Source organism: Elgaria multicarinata, chromosome 2 (assembly GCF_023053635.1).
Source record: "Elgaria multicarinata webbii isolate HBS135686 ecotype San Diego chromosome 2, rElgMul1.1.pri, whole genome shotgun sequence".
NCBI lineage: Eukaryota > Metazoa > Chordata > Lepidosauria > Squamata > Anguidae > Elgaria > Elgaria multicarinata.
In genome coordinates, this window is record NC_086172.1 from 179,953,189 (window position 1) to 179,971,017 (window position 17,829).

General features: G+C 47.7%; 1 protein-coding gene across 7 annotated transcripts in view; it reads left to right on the forward strand.

Moving 5' to 3' along the window:
* NIN (ninein) overlaps nt 1-17,829 on the forward strand; it is a 159,314-nt gene that overhangs the window by 63,951 nt on the left and 77,534 nt on the right. For all 7 annotated transcript variants that reach the window (XM_063118241.1, XM_063118242.1, XM_063118244.1 and 4 more), the window contains one exon: nt 1,757-1,926. In XM_063118241.1, coding sequence (XP_062974311.1) covers nt 1,757-1,926 — 170 coding nt within the window. The remainder of the gene's footprint in view (nt 1-1,756; nt 1,927-17,829) is intronic.

Here is a 17,829-nt window from a genome sequence, read left to right on the forward strand (position 1 = left end):
CTTACCATATTTTAAAAATAATCTCTAAGCGGTTTCCAAAAATACATTAAAATATATAAAATACTTGTAATTATTAATATTAACCATCATAATCACCATATTTATATGCCACTTTTTTCCTCTTGCAAGTAACCGAAAATAGCTTACATGGTTCTTCACCTCACCTCCATTTTTTCCTCACAACAACGACCCTGTGAGGTAGGTTAGGCTGAGAATCAGTGACTGGCCCAAAGTTATCCAATGGGTTTCATGGCTGAGTGGGGGACTAGAACTAGGGTCTCCCCAAATTCCTAGTCCAGCACTCTAACCACTACACCAGGTTGTCAGTGCAGTAGCAACTGTCCTAGATGGATAAATAGCCTTAGATGGTGTAAGACGGCTTCCTATTTTCTTAAAACCATTTTATTCTGACTTGGATTGTGATTAGCTTGGTTTGAATTTTTTCTTGTTTTATTGGGTACCAGCGAAATTATTCCTACATAGAGTAGACCCATTAAAACGAATGAGTCTTAAGTTAAATTTAAGTCCCATTCATTTCAACGGGTCTCAATGGATAATTCTCCTCTATGTAGGATAATTTTTGATACTACCCCTTGTGTCTGAATTTGTTTTATTGCTTATTTTTATATAAAAAGATTACACAGAGGCTTGTGTTGGACTTCTTTAAACTGCCCTTGTGGACACATCTGGGTTGAAAAGTGTAGTAAAAGTTTTTTAAATTAAAGGTAAACAAGCAATATTCCAACTGATCTTGAATTTTGGCTTAGTGGAAACTAAGAGAATTAATGAATATGTGTGTGAGAGACAGAAAGTTGTAAGTTTGCAGTAGTCATTTGATTGTTTTGGAGCTCTGTTATGCAAGTTCTGCTGACCTTCTCCCCTTCCCAAGTGACTGTTTTCACTTGTTTCATGTTGTCCCAGAAGCCCTAAATCACCATTGCGCAAGCAGTAGGGCCTAAGAGAACCAGTGAGGACATAAGTGTCCCGTTGGATACGGCCCTTAGAAACTGTGAAGTTGGAAGGGGACAAACAGTCTGTTGTGTTTCTCAAAACCTCCCGCCTTCTTGGGAGACAATGAGGAGGCCTGCTAAGTAATCCACAAAGCTTTATTCAAGCAATAAACATCTCTTCCCACCTGAAGAGAGTCTAATCTCTAGGAACTTTCCCCTAGGCAAAACTATGCAAACTAAGCAAGACAATTGTTCTTTCAAGAAGAATGGAAAACCCTTTCCCAAGACGCATTAACTTCAGAGAGGCTAGTCGTGATGCAGATTCTGACGGGACACCAGCCGGGCAGACTTTCTCTCGCCTTCCCTTAGCTCCACCCATTTTAGTCTGCGGCGTACTCTAGGATCAGCTAAGCTGTCTGTGCTCTCCCCCTCGGAAGAATGTTGGCTTCCCAGTGACTGTGTATTGTTTGCCCTTGAGGAGATAAGTTCTGGAGAGGGTTCACTCCCAGCTGGTGAAGAGCCCTTGAGAGCTTCCTCCCCCACTGGGATAGCCTGGCCTGTGTCTGGCGCCGACTCCTCTACTTCAGAGTCTGATTCTGATTGATCACCTGAAACACCTTCCAACCCAGGGGGAGCAGGGCTAAACATGACACACTACCCACTACCGCTCCTGGATCAAAGATACTCCTGACCAAACTCCTCAAGGGTGCTCCTTACACGTGAGCTAAGCCATAACGCTGCTGCGGAACAATGCCCATCTAGTCATTTCTGTACTTAACGTCTTGGGTTCCATCTCTCACATGCAGATTCTTCACCAGAAGCCCAACCCAAATACATCAAGGGTGGGAAACGCTATGGAAGGCGATCCGTGCCAGAGTTTCAGAAACCCGTGGAAGACTTTGCAGAGGTGACGGTGATTGACCCTCTGAACGAGGAAGCTCAGCCCACACGCATCTCCAGCGATGACTGTGACGAGGTAAAGATTTAATGGCAACCTTGTCGGAGAAAAAGAGGCAAGATTGGAGCTATGGTTGGGTGGGAGAGGGAATTTCTGGAATGCGGTTAATGTATTTGTGCATTTATCATCTCTGATCATTGTGTCAAATTCATCACTTTCAAGACAGAACGACATCCACCCGCCCTTAAGTCCTGTCGTTTTATATTATGGCTGTTTATTTCTGGCTGGATAAGTTTTAGAAGGAAATAATGTGTGTAAGCCATGGGGGGGGGTATACGTGGGTGTGTACATGCGCACAGGTGGGTATCAGGTAGCATGATGGCACATGGCTGGCAGCATGGCTGGAACAGCGGGCGAAGGATTCGGCCAACCTTCCCCAGCCAGATGTCCTCCAGATGTGTCGGACCATGATCCAACCCTTCTGGGGGACACCAGGTTGGAGAAGGCTGGGTTAGGTTCAAGATGGGGTCTGGTTCAAGATGGGGTCAATTCAAGAAGGACGCAGACAAGCTGGAGCGTGTTCAGAGGAGGGCAGCCAGGATGGCCAGGGGTCTGGAAACAAAGCCCTATGAAGAGAGACTGAAAGAACTGGGCATGTTTAGCCTGGAGAAGAGAAGATTAAGGGGAGACTTGAGAGCACTCTTCAAATACTTAAAAGGTTGTCACACAGAGGAGGGCCAGGATCTCTTCTCGATCCTCCCAGAGTGCAGGACACGGAATAACGGGCTCAAGTTAAAGGAAGCCAGATTCCAGCTGGACATCAAGAAAAACTTCCTGACTGTTAGAGCAGTACAACAATGGAATCAGTTACCTAGGGAGGTTGTGGGCTCTCCCACACTAAAGGCCTTCAAGATGCAGCTGGACAACCATCTGTCAGGGATGCTTTAGGGTGGATTCCTGCATTGAGCAGGGGGTTGGACTCGATGGCCTTGTAGGCGCCTTCCAACTCTGCTATTCTATGATTCTTACGTACTTGGCCTGTCAAAGCAAGCACGGAGGCATCGTAACTGCCTGTCTGCAGGCCGCTCGGCTCACTCTAGAGCAGCCTTTCTCAACCTGGGGCACTCCAGATGTGTTGGACTGCATCTCCCAGAATGCCCCAGCCAGCAGAGCTGGCTGGGGCATTCTGGGAGTTGTAGTCCAACACATCTGGAGCGCCCCAGGTTGAGAAAGGCTGCTCTAGACAGTCCACGTTGCCCTTGCGATGAACAGCGTGTGCCTTTGTGGCCTGCTTATGGAGTCACCTCCTTTCTGGCTCTGCTGTTCAGCCAATCCCATGAATGTTTCCTAAGGTGCCAGAAGAACAATGCCGTGATTCTCTCTGGCGGCTGTAGCATTTCCCCACCAGACTGGCACATTTCGACCCTGCTGGCCCAGGGCTGAGAATCCCAGCTTCTGAATGAGTGAAAGCTGGTAATTAAGTTGTGGCTGTGATTTGGCCTTCTTGCCTGATAAAAATGTGTCTTCTGGAGGATCAGCAGGAGGAGGAGGAGGAGGAGGAGGAGGAAGAACAAGACACCCTTCAGAGGTTACTTTCAGTTCTAGTAGTGATGGCCCGATAAAAGCTTGTGCGGAAGATCAATACTTGGGGGTTGGAAATGTGAAGTGAGATTGTTGGGTTGGCTAGCATGCTATAAACTAGGACCTCATAGCTGGTTCGCACCAGCATCTTCACTGCAGCTGAATGCGGGCGTGGAATCCATCCCATTAAAAACTGTTGCTGTGTCGGAGGTGACATGGAGTGACTATTGCTGTTGGCCCATTTATTTATTTATTACGTTTTTAGATCCTCCAATAACCGAAGATGTCTTGGCGGCATGCATTAAATAAATAAAAAACATTATAAAATGCAATATAACAATAAAGCAATGTCAATAAAACAGCATGATAAAACCAGGATAAATCCAGCAGCAGGGATCCAAACGTTGGAGTACACCATAACATCAAAAGTGCAACCAACTGAGGGGAGAGAAGTGTGCAGAGATCAAAACCCACTAAAACCATCCCTAAAATGCCTGTGAATCCAAACGGGAGAATACCAGTGCATGGGTTGGACTCAATGGCTTTGTGGGCCTCTTCCAACTCTGCTATTCTATGATTCTATGATTCTATGATTCTACAGGAAGCCAGATTCCGGCTGGACAACATGTGGATTCCTGCATTGAGCAGGGGGTTGGACTCGATGGCCTTGTAGGCCCCTTCCAACTCTGCTATTCTATGATTCTATGATTCTATGATTCTACAGGAAGCCAGATTCCGGCTGGACAGCAGGAAAAACTTCCTGACTGTTAGAGCAGTACGACAATGGGAACAGTTACCTAGGGAGGTCGTGGGCTCACCCACACTAGAGGCCTTCAAGAGGCAGCTGGACAACCATCTGTCAGGGATGCTTTAGGGTGGATTCCTGCACTGAGCGGGGGGTTGGACTAGATGGCCTTGTGGGCCCCTTCCAACTCTGCGATTCTATGATTCTATTAAGTTACAGGAAGCCAGATTCTGGCTGGACAGCAGGAAAAACTTCCTGACTGTTAGAGCAGTACAGCAATGGAATCAGTTCCCTAGGGAGGTTGTGGCATCTCCCACACTAGAGTCATTCAAGAGGCAGCTGGACAACCATCTGTCAGGGATGCTTTAGGGTGGATTCCTGCACTGAGCAGGGGGTTGGACTAGATGGCCTTGTGGGCCCCTTCCAACTCTACTATTCTATGATTCTATGGATAACTGTTGCAAGGCTCTCTCTGTCCAGATAGGGTGGTTGTTGGTATATCAGCCAAAGCTTGCTGGTTGTTGGCTTATCCCAGCCCTGCTACCTGAGCCCAGGTTATTTTCCTTTCAATTGGAAGCTCCGAGGATGGACCTGGGACTTTTTGCATGCAAAAGCTGTGCTCGCCCTCTGAGCAATGGCCCCTTCTCGTTTGGAAGCTCCAAACCCTGCTGGAATATTAGACGTTGAAATTACCCTTGGAAAATTACCGTGGCGTCCAGGTGGTCTTCAACTCCTTGCCAAAACTGATCTCCCATCTGCGACCCTGCAGTTTGGCATCTTCCTTTCTGTTCGACGCTGACCTCGGATAAGCAGCCTTTGCAAACCAGCGGGGTCCCAGAACGAGACCTCATAAAACTGGGTAAGTGAGTCAGTTCTTACAGCTGCGACCTCGATAATGGATTTGCTTACCAGCACGGAGAGTCTAATCCATCTCCCCTGCAGGCCCCGTGGACTGCTGTGACCTTGGAATTAATGGTGAGACGTCCCAGAGGGACGCTCAGTCCGGAACAACTGCGCTGTGATTTTTATTCCTCTCTATTAGTTGTAAAATGGGTGCAAAAGGTTAGTCAATTAACAAGGCCAGTCAATTAACTGAGTTGGTCGGCAGCCACCTCTTTCCCCCACCTCAAACACTGCTTGGTGCTGAGTGATTCCCCCTTTCCCCCTAGGAATATTTATTAGCCACCTAGAGAGCTCATCAGCACATCCGTGGAGGGTCCCTCTATGACTTCCTCCCCAACTTTCATTTTGCACCTTTTCAGAGAAAGTCTCTTGGAATGAGCCGTTCTCAGCTTCCTCTTCCCTGAGCCCCCGTTCCAGAGAGAGGCGTCCGTTGGGAGGAGTGAGGGCTTGGAGACTCGTTCTATCTTTCCAGTAATGAAATCAACTCAGCTCATTAATAATCTCTTTGTTTACCAACATGTAGGCTGATCGTAGAATCCTAGCGTTAGAGGGGTCCATCGAGGCCATGAAGTCCAGCCCCTGCTCAGTGCAAAATCCACTTTAAAGCATCCCTGACAGATGACTGTCCATTCTCTGCTAGAATACCTCCAGGGACGAAGAGCCCGCCAGCTCCCTGCTCCAGAATTAGGGGGTGAGATTAAGAGCAGCAAAATAAAATTGTTCAATTTAAATCAAGGGACGATTAAAAACAGTGGCTGATCAGTTGAGGAACACTTCCTGGAAAAGAGTTGTTTCCAGGAGATGCACAGTGTTGCCGCCTGCCTGACCTCAAGGGGCGGGGAGTTCCAAAGGACTCATAGGAGAGCCAACCTATGTTGCTGAGGAGGAGACACACACACACACACACACACACACACACACACACTGGCTCTTCTACTGGCAGCTGTGCATGGATGGTCTTCTGAGAGGGATGGTGTCTTCCCCATTGGGAATGGAAATTATGTTCTTTCACTTTTCCAAACAGCCTCACATCTTGAGGATGTGAGCCACACGCCACCTGCTGGATGGGCCAGGCCATGCAAGTGTGCAGTGAAGACTAGCAAAGTTGCGTTCTCTGGATTGGCACAACGACTACCTAGCCCAGGGTTTACAGTGGCCGGCCAGATGCCTCATTAGCAGGCCGTAATGTAGTACTCGCTGTGCCTGTACTGTTTGCCCCAAGAATACCGCCTTAAGAGGCACACTTTCTGTCCCTAATAGTGGAAGGTGCAGGGAACGCTGATCAAATTTGCAGATGACACCAAATTGGGTGGGATAACTAATACCCTGGAAGACAGAAACAAACTTCAAAGTGATCTTGATAGGCTGGAGTGCTAATTTAATAGGGAGGAATGCCAAGTTCTACATTTAGGGAATAGAAACCAAAGGCACAGTTACAAGATGGGGGATACTTGGCTCAGCAATACTACAAACGAGAAGAATCTTGGAATTGTTGTAGATCGCAAGCTGAATATGAGCCAACAGTGCGATATGGCTGCAAGAAAGGCAAATGCTATTTTGGGCTGCATTAATAGAAGTTTAGCTTCCAAATCATGTGAGGTACTGGTTCCTCTCAATTCGGCCCTGGTTAGGCCTCATCTGGAGTATTGCGTCCAGTTCTGGGCTCCACAATTCAAGAAGGACGCAGACAAGCTGGAGCGTGTTCAGAAGAGGGCAACCAGGATGATCAGGGGTCTGGAAACAGAGCCCTATGAAGAGAAACTGAAAGAACTGGGCATGTTTAGCCTGGAGAAGAGAAGATGGAGGGGAGACATGATAGCACTCTTCAAATACTTAAAAGGCTGTCACACAGAGGAGGGCCAGGATCTCTTCTCGATCCTCCCAGAGTGCAGGACACGGAACAACGGGCTCAAGTTAAAGGAAGCCAGATTCCAGCTGGACACCAGGAAAAACTTCCTGACTGTTAGAGCAGTATGACAGTGGAATCAGTTACCTATGGAAGTTGTGGACTTTATACTGTTAGTTTTACCCTACCCTGTGCCTGCTTACCCTACCCTGTGCCTGTTGGCATTCTCTTCCCCTCCTTATTGTTTTACTATGATTTTATTAGATTGTAAGCCTATGCGGCAGGGCCTTGCTATTTACTGTTTTACTCTGTACAGCACCATGTACATTGATGGTGCTATATAAATAAATAAATAATAATAATAATAAGTGGGCTCTCCCACACTCGAGGCCTTCAAGAGGCAGCTGGACAACCCTCTGTCAGGGATGCTTTAGGGTGGATTCCTGCATTGAGCAGGGGGTTGGACTCGATGGCCTTGTAGGCCCCTTCCAACTCTGCTATTCTATGATTCTATGTAAATAAGACACAGGGGATCCCGGGAGCAGGAAGGGACGACCCCGGGATGACCCCGGATAAACCTTAGGTCTAGCTAAGGCCCCTGTCAGACCAACTAGCCCAGTATTGGCGACACGGACTGGCAGCCACGGCTCTACAAGGTTTCAGGCACACATTTTCCCAGCCCTACCTGGAGCTTCCAGTGGCCCTCTGCAGACCACGCTGGCAGCCCTCCCCGTATGCAGCGCTATTGAATTCCTAAGGTTGAATTAGGTGCTGTGCGAAGGGTCCACCACTTTAGAGCGTCCTGTCCTGAATCGATGCCCTCCAGATGTGATGAACCAGACCTTCCATCGTTTCCAGACCGCATGGCCAAAGGCTTTGCTCATCCTCATCGTCATCAGCTTGATTTCAGAGGGTGGACTTACAAAACATGCCTTCAGCACACGGGAAGGCTTACACGGAAGCAGCCGTTCCGTTATGCCGAGTCATGAACACCTTCTAACCCACCAGGATGGACAAAGCCCCAGGGGCTGTCCATGAACCCACCCCCATGGGCTTGAGAATGAGCTCCTGTTGTTGCTGGGGTGGGTAGGGGATGTTCCCTTTGCTTTGGAAGCCGCAAAGTTGCCTTTAAGGCCACCCTTAAATGATCGCTCAGTTTGGCGAAGGACGCTAAGGTCATCTTCAGGGCTCCTTCTCCCTGAGCCCCTACCAAAGGAAGTGAGCAAGCACTGAGTCATTAATGACTCTTGGAGGGATGCCAGCTTTCGCTAACGTTTTCTTGGCAGGCCTTATAGTGGGGTGGTTTGCCGTTGCCTTCCCTGGCCGTTATTACCTTTCTCCCAGCTACGCCTCCTCCTGTATGTACCTGCCCGGACCCTAAGGTCATCCTCAGGGGTCCTTCTCCGCGAGCCCCTGCCAAAGGAAGTGAGGCAGGTGGCTACCAGGAGCAGGGCCTTCTCTGCTGTGGCACCCCAGCTGTATAATGAACTCCTTAGAGAGGTTCATCAGGCACCTACCTTGTACTCCTTGCGGTGCTAGGTGAAGGGCTTTTCATTTTCCCAGTATTTTAGCATCCTACTCTTTTAGCTCTGTTGTTCTAAATCTGTATTTTAAATCTCTGCATCGCTGCTAGGTTTTATTCTGGTTGTACTTTTATAGTGTGGTTTTATATTGCAGTTTTATGCATAATAATAATAATAATAATAATAATAATAATAATAATAATAATAATAATAATAGAATCATAGAATAGCAGAGTTGGAAGGGGCCTACAAGGCCATCGAGTCCAACCCCCTGCTCAATGCAGGAATCCACCCTAAAGCATCCCTGACAGGGGGTTGTCCAGCTGCCTCTAGTGTGGAAGAGCCCACAACCTCCCTAGGTAACTGGTTCCGTTGTAGTACTGCTCTAACAGTCAGGAAGTTTTTCCTGATGTCCAGCTGGAATCTGGCTTCCTTTAACTTGAGCCCATTATTCCGTGTCCTGTACTCTGGGAGGATCGAGAAGAGATCCTGGCCCTCCTCTGTGTGACAACCTTTGAAGTATTAATTTTATTTCTTACCCGCCTCTCCATCCTGCTCAAGGCGGGGAACAACAGTATGTATAAAATACAGTATCTTATGGTGTTAATTTCTGTGAGCCACCCAAAGAGCTTCAGCTGTTGGGCAATATAGAAATAAAATGAAACCCAACAACAAACAAAATCACCCCCAAAGGGAGGATACTGTGAGGATACTGTGATACTAAAAAACAACACTGCAGCTCCATATAAACAGCCTACATCCCAGTGTAGAAATAAGAATACGAAGGAAATTAGACCTCGCTGGTGACGGAGGCCTTGATCTCATGGAGGTGGTAAAGCTGTGTCTGGGCCATTTCAGACTGCAAGGGTTGGTTCGTATGTTTGAACGCTCCTCCAGTGAAAAAATACATGCATCCTTGCAGATATAAAGCTAGATTGGGAGGCAGCATAGCTCAGTGTGACAGGGTTCGAACTCCGGCTTCTCCTGGTAGGGCGAAGAAAGGAATCCCGCTTGAAACCCTAGGAGAGCTGTTGCTGCCCGTCGGTGTTGCCAATTTATTTATTTATTTATTTATTTATTGCACTTATATACCGCTCCCATAGCCAGGGCTCTCTGGGCGGTTTACAGAAATTCTAAAATTAAGATTAAAACAAGTATACAAAATTTTAAATTCTAAAACACAGAACATACACACATAAAGCATTAAAAACCGTTAAAAAACTAAACATGTGGGTGATTAAGATGTGCCGCCATATGCCTAGGCGAAGAGGAAAGTCTTAACCTGGCGCCGGAAAGATAGCAGCGTTGGCGCCAGGCGAGCCTCGTCAGGGAGATCATTCCATAGTCTGGGGGCCACCACCAAAAAGGCCCTGTCCCTCGTTGCCACACTCCAAGCCTCTCTCGGAGTAGGCACCCGGAGGAGGACCTTAGATGTTGAACGTAATGACCGGGTATATTCACGTCGGGAGAGGCGTTCCGTCAGGTATTGTGGTCCCAAGCCGTGTAAGGCTTTATAGGTGAAATACAGCACCTTGAATTGGGGTCGGAAACATACAGGCAGCCAGTGCAAACGGACCAGAGCAGGTGTTATATGGTCGAACCTTCTGGTTCCCAAAATCAATCTGGCCGCTGCATTTTGCACGAGCTGCAGCTTCCGAACCGTCTTCAAAGGCAGCCCTACGTAGAGTGCATTGCAGTAATCTAACTTGGAGGTTACTTGCCAAACCAGGGTCTGCCTCAGTAGAGGGCAGCTTCCTAGGTTCCTAATATACTTAAAAGCAATTTGTGGAATTGGTGAGAGTCTCATTCCATTAAGGCATCAAATGGATATTCTCACTTACCATAAGAACATGAGAAGTGCCCTGAGGCTGGATCAGACCAAGGGTCCATCTAGTCCATCATTCTGTTCACACAGAATGGCCATCCAGCTTTCGACCAGGACACGGTGCAACAGCACCCTCCCACCCATGTTCCCCAGCAACTGGTGCACACAGGCTTACTGCATCTGATACTGGAGATAACACACTACTATCAGGAGTAGTACCCTTGGTAGCTTTCTCCTCCTCCAGGAATTTATCCACCCCCCTTTTAAAGCCATCCCTATTGGTGGCCATCGCTACATCTTGCGGCAGTGAATTCCATAACTTAACTACGCACTGTGTGAAGAAGTACTTGATTTATCACAGATTTTTAAAAAACAAAAGACCTCAGTGCCCGTGCGTATGCGTATTACAAAACAAAGCCATAGCAGTGTGTGCTCCAATCGTTTTAATTAACCGTATATATTCGGAGGGAGGATAAAGGTCTTTCTCATGGTAGCAGATGGTCGGGTGGGTGAAGTTTCAGAGTTCAGAGAAAGAGAGAGGGAGAGAGAAGGGCCTGCGTCGAGCGAGATGCTTCCACGGGCTTTGAGGCGGGTCATTGTGAAACTTTGGGCCATCTGTTCTCCGGGCCAGTGGTGTCTATCAAAATAATACATTCCTGGAATCCAGCATGAGCACACACATCCCGCTACCGCTGCCATGCGCGTGACCCTCATCCAGCTGCAGAACAATGGCGCTCGGTAGAAGAATACCTGGCGTGACCGGGGAGGGGGGGGGGTTCATGGTCCACAGATCCCCTGGAAGTGCACCCCTTTTGTCTCGTCCGCCATCGGTTGGCTTGCCTTCTGGGGCCGCCATTTTAGGTGGCTTGACCTCTGGCCTCATTTGCCTTCCCTTCACAATGAGGCCCTTGTTGAGCATCGGGTATGGTAATGAGGAAGCGTGCGCGCGGAGGGGTTCAGCCAGCAGCCTCCGGATACAATGGGGGGCCCCTTAATCTGAGCAGGCTGAGCAGAGATGCTCACAAAGGGACTGAATTGGCCATTGAAGGAGCGTCCCTGCCGACGGCCGTGACAATTGATCATCGGAAATGAAACTGGGGTTGGCAGGTGCTGCCGTCGTCACGCGGTCGGTGTGGACTTTTCAGAGCTTTACCTTGGGTTTCTTTGAGTAAGGCCATTTTGCAGACGGGGGTGGGTGGGGTTGAGTTCAGAGAGGAATTGTCCAAAGAGGCTCCTGGTTGTTTTGTATTTCTCTTCCCCCATTTTCCACACCCCAATTATTGTTAAAACTACTCTGTTTGTACATTTTCTTCTCAGCCGTGTTGCCTTCACCAGGACCTAGTCAGTTGCTTTCCTCTGAAATGAAGGAATCATAGAATCATAGTATAGTAGAGTTGGAAGGGGCCTACAAGGCTATTGGCCGCTATAGAAATGTAATAAATAAATAAATAAATAAATAGGTAACTGGTTCCATTGTGGTACTGCTCTAACAGTCAGGAAGTTTTTCCTGATGTCCAGCTGGAATCTGGCTTCCTTTAACTTGAGCCCATTATTCCGTGTCCTGCACTCTGGGAGGATCGAGAAGAGATCCTGGCCCTCCTCTGTGTGACAAGCTTTTAAGTATTCGAAGAGTGCTATCATGTCTCCCTTCAATCTTCTCTTCTCCAGGCTAAACATGCCCAGTTCTTTCAGTCTGTCTTCATAGGGCTTTGTTTCCAGACCCCTGATCATCCTCGTTGCCCTCCTCTGAACACGCACCAGCTTGTCTGCTTCCTTCTTGAATTGTGGAGCCCAGAACTGGACACAATACTCTAGATGAGGCCTAACCAGGGCCGGATAGAGAGGAACCAGTACCTCCCGTGATTTGGAAGCTATACTTCTATTAATGCAGCCCAAAATAGCATTTGCCTTTCTTGCAGCCATATCGCACTGTTGGCTCATATTCAGCTTGTGATCTACAACAATTCCAGGATTCTTCTCGTTTGTAGTATTGCTGATTTGGGAAGGGAATTCCGGGGGGGGGGGGGGGAGAGGCTAACTTCCACCGGGTTTATGTGGAATTATACTATAGCACTTGTCCAGAGTTAATAACAGTAGAAAACATAGAGACTCAAATGGTTTAAAAAGCGACTGGCCTAACTGTTCATTTATTAGATCCGTGCAGCCTGCGCATTGTGCAGGTTCTAGGGTGACCCCTTGTGAATTGCCAAAAAAGAGAAAATGCACCAGCAAAAAGAGGACTCCAATTCACGTTAAAAATTGCATATGCTAATACATAAGTGCAGATGCAAATTTAGAAATACTTACTATAATTTAAATAGCAATGCAATACATCTTGGCATAGTGTGGAAGGCAATGTGACAGGTGACCTGTGTGCCTACCTGTTCAGTTTGCTGGCCAGCTGTTGCTGCTGAACAATTTATTTTAAATAAATAAATAAATAAATAACAATTCAAGGCCTTTTAGCTATTCCTTCCGATGGTTCTTTGTCTTTAAACTAGACTTGGGCTGGGCAGCCCTTCGAACAGAGGACACCTTCCAAATAGAGGGTAGTCCACTGTCAGCTCTTCAAATAGAGGTCAAAGAGGACTCATGGCCACCCTAGCCATTCCATGGAAGCAAAAGACCATTAAATTCTAGCTGGACGTGAGCCCTGGGCAGTCGCTTGGACTGGAAGCACTTTTTAGGATACTGCCAGCAGCTGTCAGATTGCAACAGGTTCTGGGTCCTTCCCCAAAATCGCCAGAAGCCTCCAGTATGCAGAGGGGCTGGTGTTTGCTTTCCCCTCCAAAGCACCACACTTCAAGAAGGACGCAGACAAGCTGGAGCGTGTTCAGAGGAAGGCAACGAGGGTGATCAGGGGTCTGGAAACAAAACCCTATGAGGAAAGACTGAAAGAACTGGGCATGTTTAGCCTGGAGAAGAGAAGATTGAGGGGAAACATGATAACACTCTTCAAAGACTTAAAAGGTTGTCACACAGGGGAGGGCTGGGATCTCTTCTCGATCCTCGTGCAGGACACGGAATAACGGACTCAAGTTAAAGGAAGCCAGATTCCAGCTGGACATCAGGAAAGACTTCCTGACTGTTAGAGCAGTACGACAACGGAACCAGTGACCTAGGGAGGTTCTGGGCTCTCCCACACTAGAGGCCTTCAAGAGGCAGCTGGACAGCCATCTGTCAGGGATGCTTTAGGGTGGATTCATGCATTGAGCAGGGGGTTGGACTCGGTGGCCTTATAGGCCCCTTCCAATTCTACTATTCTATGATTCTATGACCAGAGACCTTGGGGGATGCAAGACAGGGAATTCCCGTCCACCTCCAGCCAAAACTCCAGGGCAGATTGCAGGAGCTGGAATCCAGGGGTGCAAGGCGGGTGAGCATCCAAGAGGTACACAAAAACGGGGAGAAATCTCAGGATGCTATAGAAAGGTTTATAGCTGTTGTTTTTATACTGTTGTATGTTTTTGATGGTTTTTAAATTTTGTGTACTTTTTAATGTTTACCATTTTTAATGGTTGCAAACCGCCCAGAGAGCTTCGGCTATAGGGCAGTATATAAATGTAATAAATAAATAAATATTATACATGTTTCAACCTCTTGTTTTTTAGGCCCTTTTTAGGGAGTTGTTATAATGTCTGCAGAAATTTTGAACAACAAATTGTCTTGTGATGGCGACGAGTCGCCATCACAAGACGATTTGTTGTTCAAAATTTCTATAGCATCCTGAAACCTTTCTATAGCATCCTGGGATTTCACTCCCTTTTTGTAGGAGCTGGAATCCACAATCAAAACCAAACCGTTTTAAGGAATCTAAATATGATTGATGTTTCATGATCTGAGTGGTTGACGAATGCATATTTTAAAGGGATTTAAAAAAAACCAACCTCACCAAATGGACTGTTCTGCTGGACCCTTTGCGTGTGGAAGACTGTTTGTGACTTGCTCAGTTGTTTGACTCCGGAAACATGGCTCATTTAACGTAAAACAAATGTACCTACTTCGTATTCGGTGCCAGAGGGTGTCATGTGCATTCTCCTTCCCTCATGCATTGCAGGTCATCTGAGGGGAACTGGAAATCAATTCTCCCTAATTCCTTAATACCACTGCTAAAGTAGAGCAGGCTGAACAACGCAATGTTTTAATTCTTTGTGAACTCGCTTGGTCAAATCAGCCCCCAATGCGTCTGGTTCAAGCTGCGATCTAGGAGACAGTGAGGTCTTGGGGGGGAAACTCCTCCGCTGTTCTGGGTGTTATAAGACCATAATCGCACGTGTGGCAGGCGTGCCACTCCCTCCCCAGATGATTGGGGTGGGGTGGGGTGGGGTCTCAGCGAACTCACGACGGTGTCGCTCGGATTCATAGTGGTGTAACGTGGAGATTTGCATTGTGCCAAGGCCCAGATTCCATGACAGGAATAAATTAATGAAACTTTCTGGAAAATTATAGTTTCTTCTGGGTTCAACCTAATTTTTACTATGTGATGAGCCACAGGCTAGACACGTGTTTAAGCACTAGCAAAATCTGTCGTTCAGGCCAGGCCAAAAGGGCCCCGGAGAAATCATAGAATCATAGACTAGTAGAGTTGGAAGGGGCCTCTAAGGCCATCGAGTCCAACCCCCCGCTCAATGCAGGAATCCACCTTAAAGCATCCCTGACAGATGGCTGTCCAGCTGCCTCTTGAATGCCTCTAGTGTGGGAGAGCCCACAACCTCCCTAGGTAACTGGTTCCATTGTCGTACTGCTCTAACAGGAAGTTTTTCCTGATGTCCAGCCAGAATCTGGCTTCCTTTAACTTGAGCCCGTTATTCCGTGTCCTGCACTCTGGGGGGATCGAGAAGAGATCCTGGCCCTCCTCTGTGTGACAACCTTTTAAGGATTTGAAGAGTGCTATCCTGTCTCCCCTCAATCTTCTCTTCTCCAGGCTAAACATGCCCAGTTCTTTCCGTCTCTCCTCATAGGGCTTTGTTTCCAGGAGCTTGCTCGCTCATCACTTGGCTTCTGCTTATCTACTCAGAAGTAAGCAGGACTGGATAGCTCAGCAGCACTTTCAAATAGCAAATGCCATGTCTTTTGGTGTAGGATGTCTACTCACACATAAGAAGGACAGCATAGTTCAGGAGCTTCTTCCTCAGACCCTGCCCCCTCTCCCTTGCAGAGAAAAGCTCTCATCTTTGATCAATTCTTGACCGGTGAGATAAGACCATTTCCCTGCCAGGAAAGGTTGTGGGTCTGGGGAAGAAGTGGGCGGGCTGGGTGGGGAACCCCTGTGGGCCATATTCAGCCCCACAGACATTTCCCATCTCTACTGTAGTACAAAACATCTGGAGGGCACCAAATTGAGGAAGGCTTATCTAAGGCAATCCAGTGGTCAAGGATCCAAAGGACCGGGTGGATGATGTGGTTGAAGACAGGCTGGTGATAAGACAAGGAGTAGGAAGTGTGGCAAGTCAGATCTGTGAGGCTACTAGGCGAGACGACTTGCTGAAAGTGACGGACCAAGCCTGGAGTAACCGTTATTTAGGCCCACCAGATCCCTGTTGGTTCCTCGGGATCCAGTTGGGCTGAAGAGCTGCAGTACCATCTCTGGCCACTGTATGGGTGGCACTGCAGTGCAGCAGAGACCGCTCACTCTGCCTGACCCCTGAGCCATGGAACAGGAAGGAAGGGGCCTTGAAGGATCCCTGGCCCCATTTCCCAGGTGTCTTTCATGCTGCAAAAGCTGTATAGTCTGTTGATTGAGGGTGAAGGACCGGGGAGCTAAATCCTGCCCACCTGGGGTTTCTAATCCAGGCCTCGGGGGTTTCTCCTTTTGCCCCAACCGCTGATCCTTTGGTGATTCCTGGCTTTTGTGCAGTTTTTTCTCCATTCTAAAAAGTTGAAATGCCCCAACCACGGCTTAGTCACTGTCAGGAAGAGCTTGAAGCTACAGTAGGCTGGCCTTTGGGCCCCACCCCTGTTGACTTCAGCCCCGCCCACCACTGGAATGCGCCTCCAAGAGTTTCTCCGAAATGGAATTCAGTCTACAGGCAGAAAGAGCTACAGGCAGAAAGAACTCTGGTTGTAGACAGTTTGCAGGATTCTGCCCATTTTAGTCTATGCGCCCCCCCATTCCGATCCAACATGGGCCAACCACGACCAGGAGGCGCAAACAAAAGTCCCAAAGGTAGAGGACAGCCCTACGGTGGCTGTCCAGTTTGGTTTGTTGAGTAGGAAAATTATACCCAATAATCGGGACGATGACCTCCGAGCACAGGGTGCGGATTCTGCGACTAGAACCCCTGCCATGCCCTCCTACCCCACCCACCAATAGCTGGTCACAGAAAACAGCTTCCACGGCGCTTGGTTCCCTGATTGTCTACCTGTTTTGGGTAGAGATGCAATAAATAAATTAAATAAATAACAACTAGAACAACTAGGTCTTCGGTTTTTTTGCATTTCTCCGAATTTTGCAATAAAGTTCTTCGCTCAACCAAAATGCACATTTTAGGATAAAATGCATTAAAAATGTGTCTTTTAGAGTAAAATGTAGACAAAAATGTGCCTTTTGTGACAACAGTACCGGAAACATAATGGGGACTTCGGTACAGTTCGTAAAAAGAAATTCACAGATTGAGGGAGAAACAGGATGGAACCAGATTATGAATAAATACACGTGAAACCGACACGGTCTGCAAATGGACTTATCCATCCCTAGCTTTAGGGCAAAATATGCTTATCTGGTCCCTGTTGGCGACTGTCTATTGGGACTGCAAGCATGTGCTTTGTTTGACTGGCTTTTCTCACCTGTAGCAGCCTCTGCTCCGGGCAGAGATGCGCTTCTGTCGGGGTAGGGGGGTTCCAGCCGCCTTCCCAGCCTCCCAGATGATAGAACAGAAGCAGTAGTTTTTAAAAGCAGCATGACCTAATCCAGTTTCCATGGCTACCCAGATTAATGATGTTTTAGCTGTAATCTGAATGAGCAGTATTAAACTTTTATATTATGACGACAGCACCTTTCTCAGGCGCTCAGCAACTCTGCCCTGAAATCATAGAATCATAGAGTCGTAGAATAGCAGAGTTGGAAGGGGCCTACAAGGCCATTGAGTCCAACCCCCTGCTCAATGCAGGAATCCACCCTAAAGCATCCCTGACAGATGGTTGTCCAGCTGCCTCTTGAAGGCCTCTAGTGTGGGAGAGCCCACCACCTCCCTAGGCCACTGATTCCATTGTCGTACTGCTCTAACCGTCAGGAAGTTTTTCCTGATGTCCAGCTGGAATCTGGCTTCCTTTAACTTGAGCCCGTTATTCCGTGTCCTGCACTCTGGGAGGATCGAGAAGAGATCATGGCCCTCCTCTGTGTGACAACCTTTTAAGTATTTGAAGAGTGCTATCATGTCTCCCCTCAATCTTCTCTTCTCCAGGCTAAACATCCCCAGTTCTTTCAGTCTCTCTTCATAAGGCTTTGTTTCCAGGATTGGTTGCCTGAATGGATCGGTTGCCTGAATTCGGTGTGGTTTTTATTTATGTGTCGCTTTTAAACTGTGGGGCGTGAACATCCCGTTTGGTCCGTTTGGAA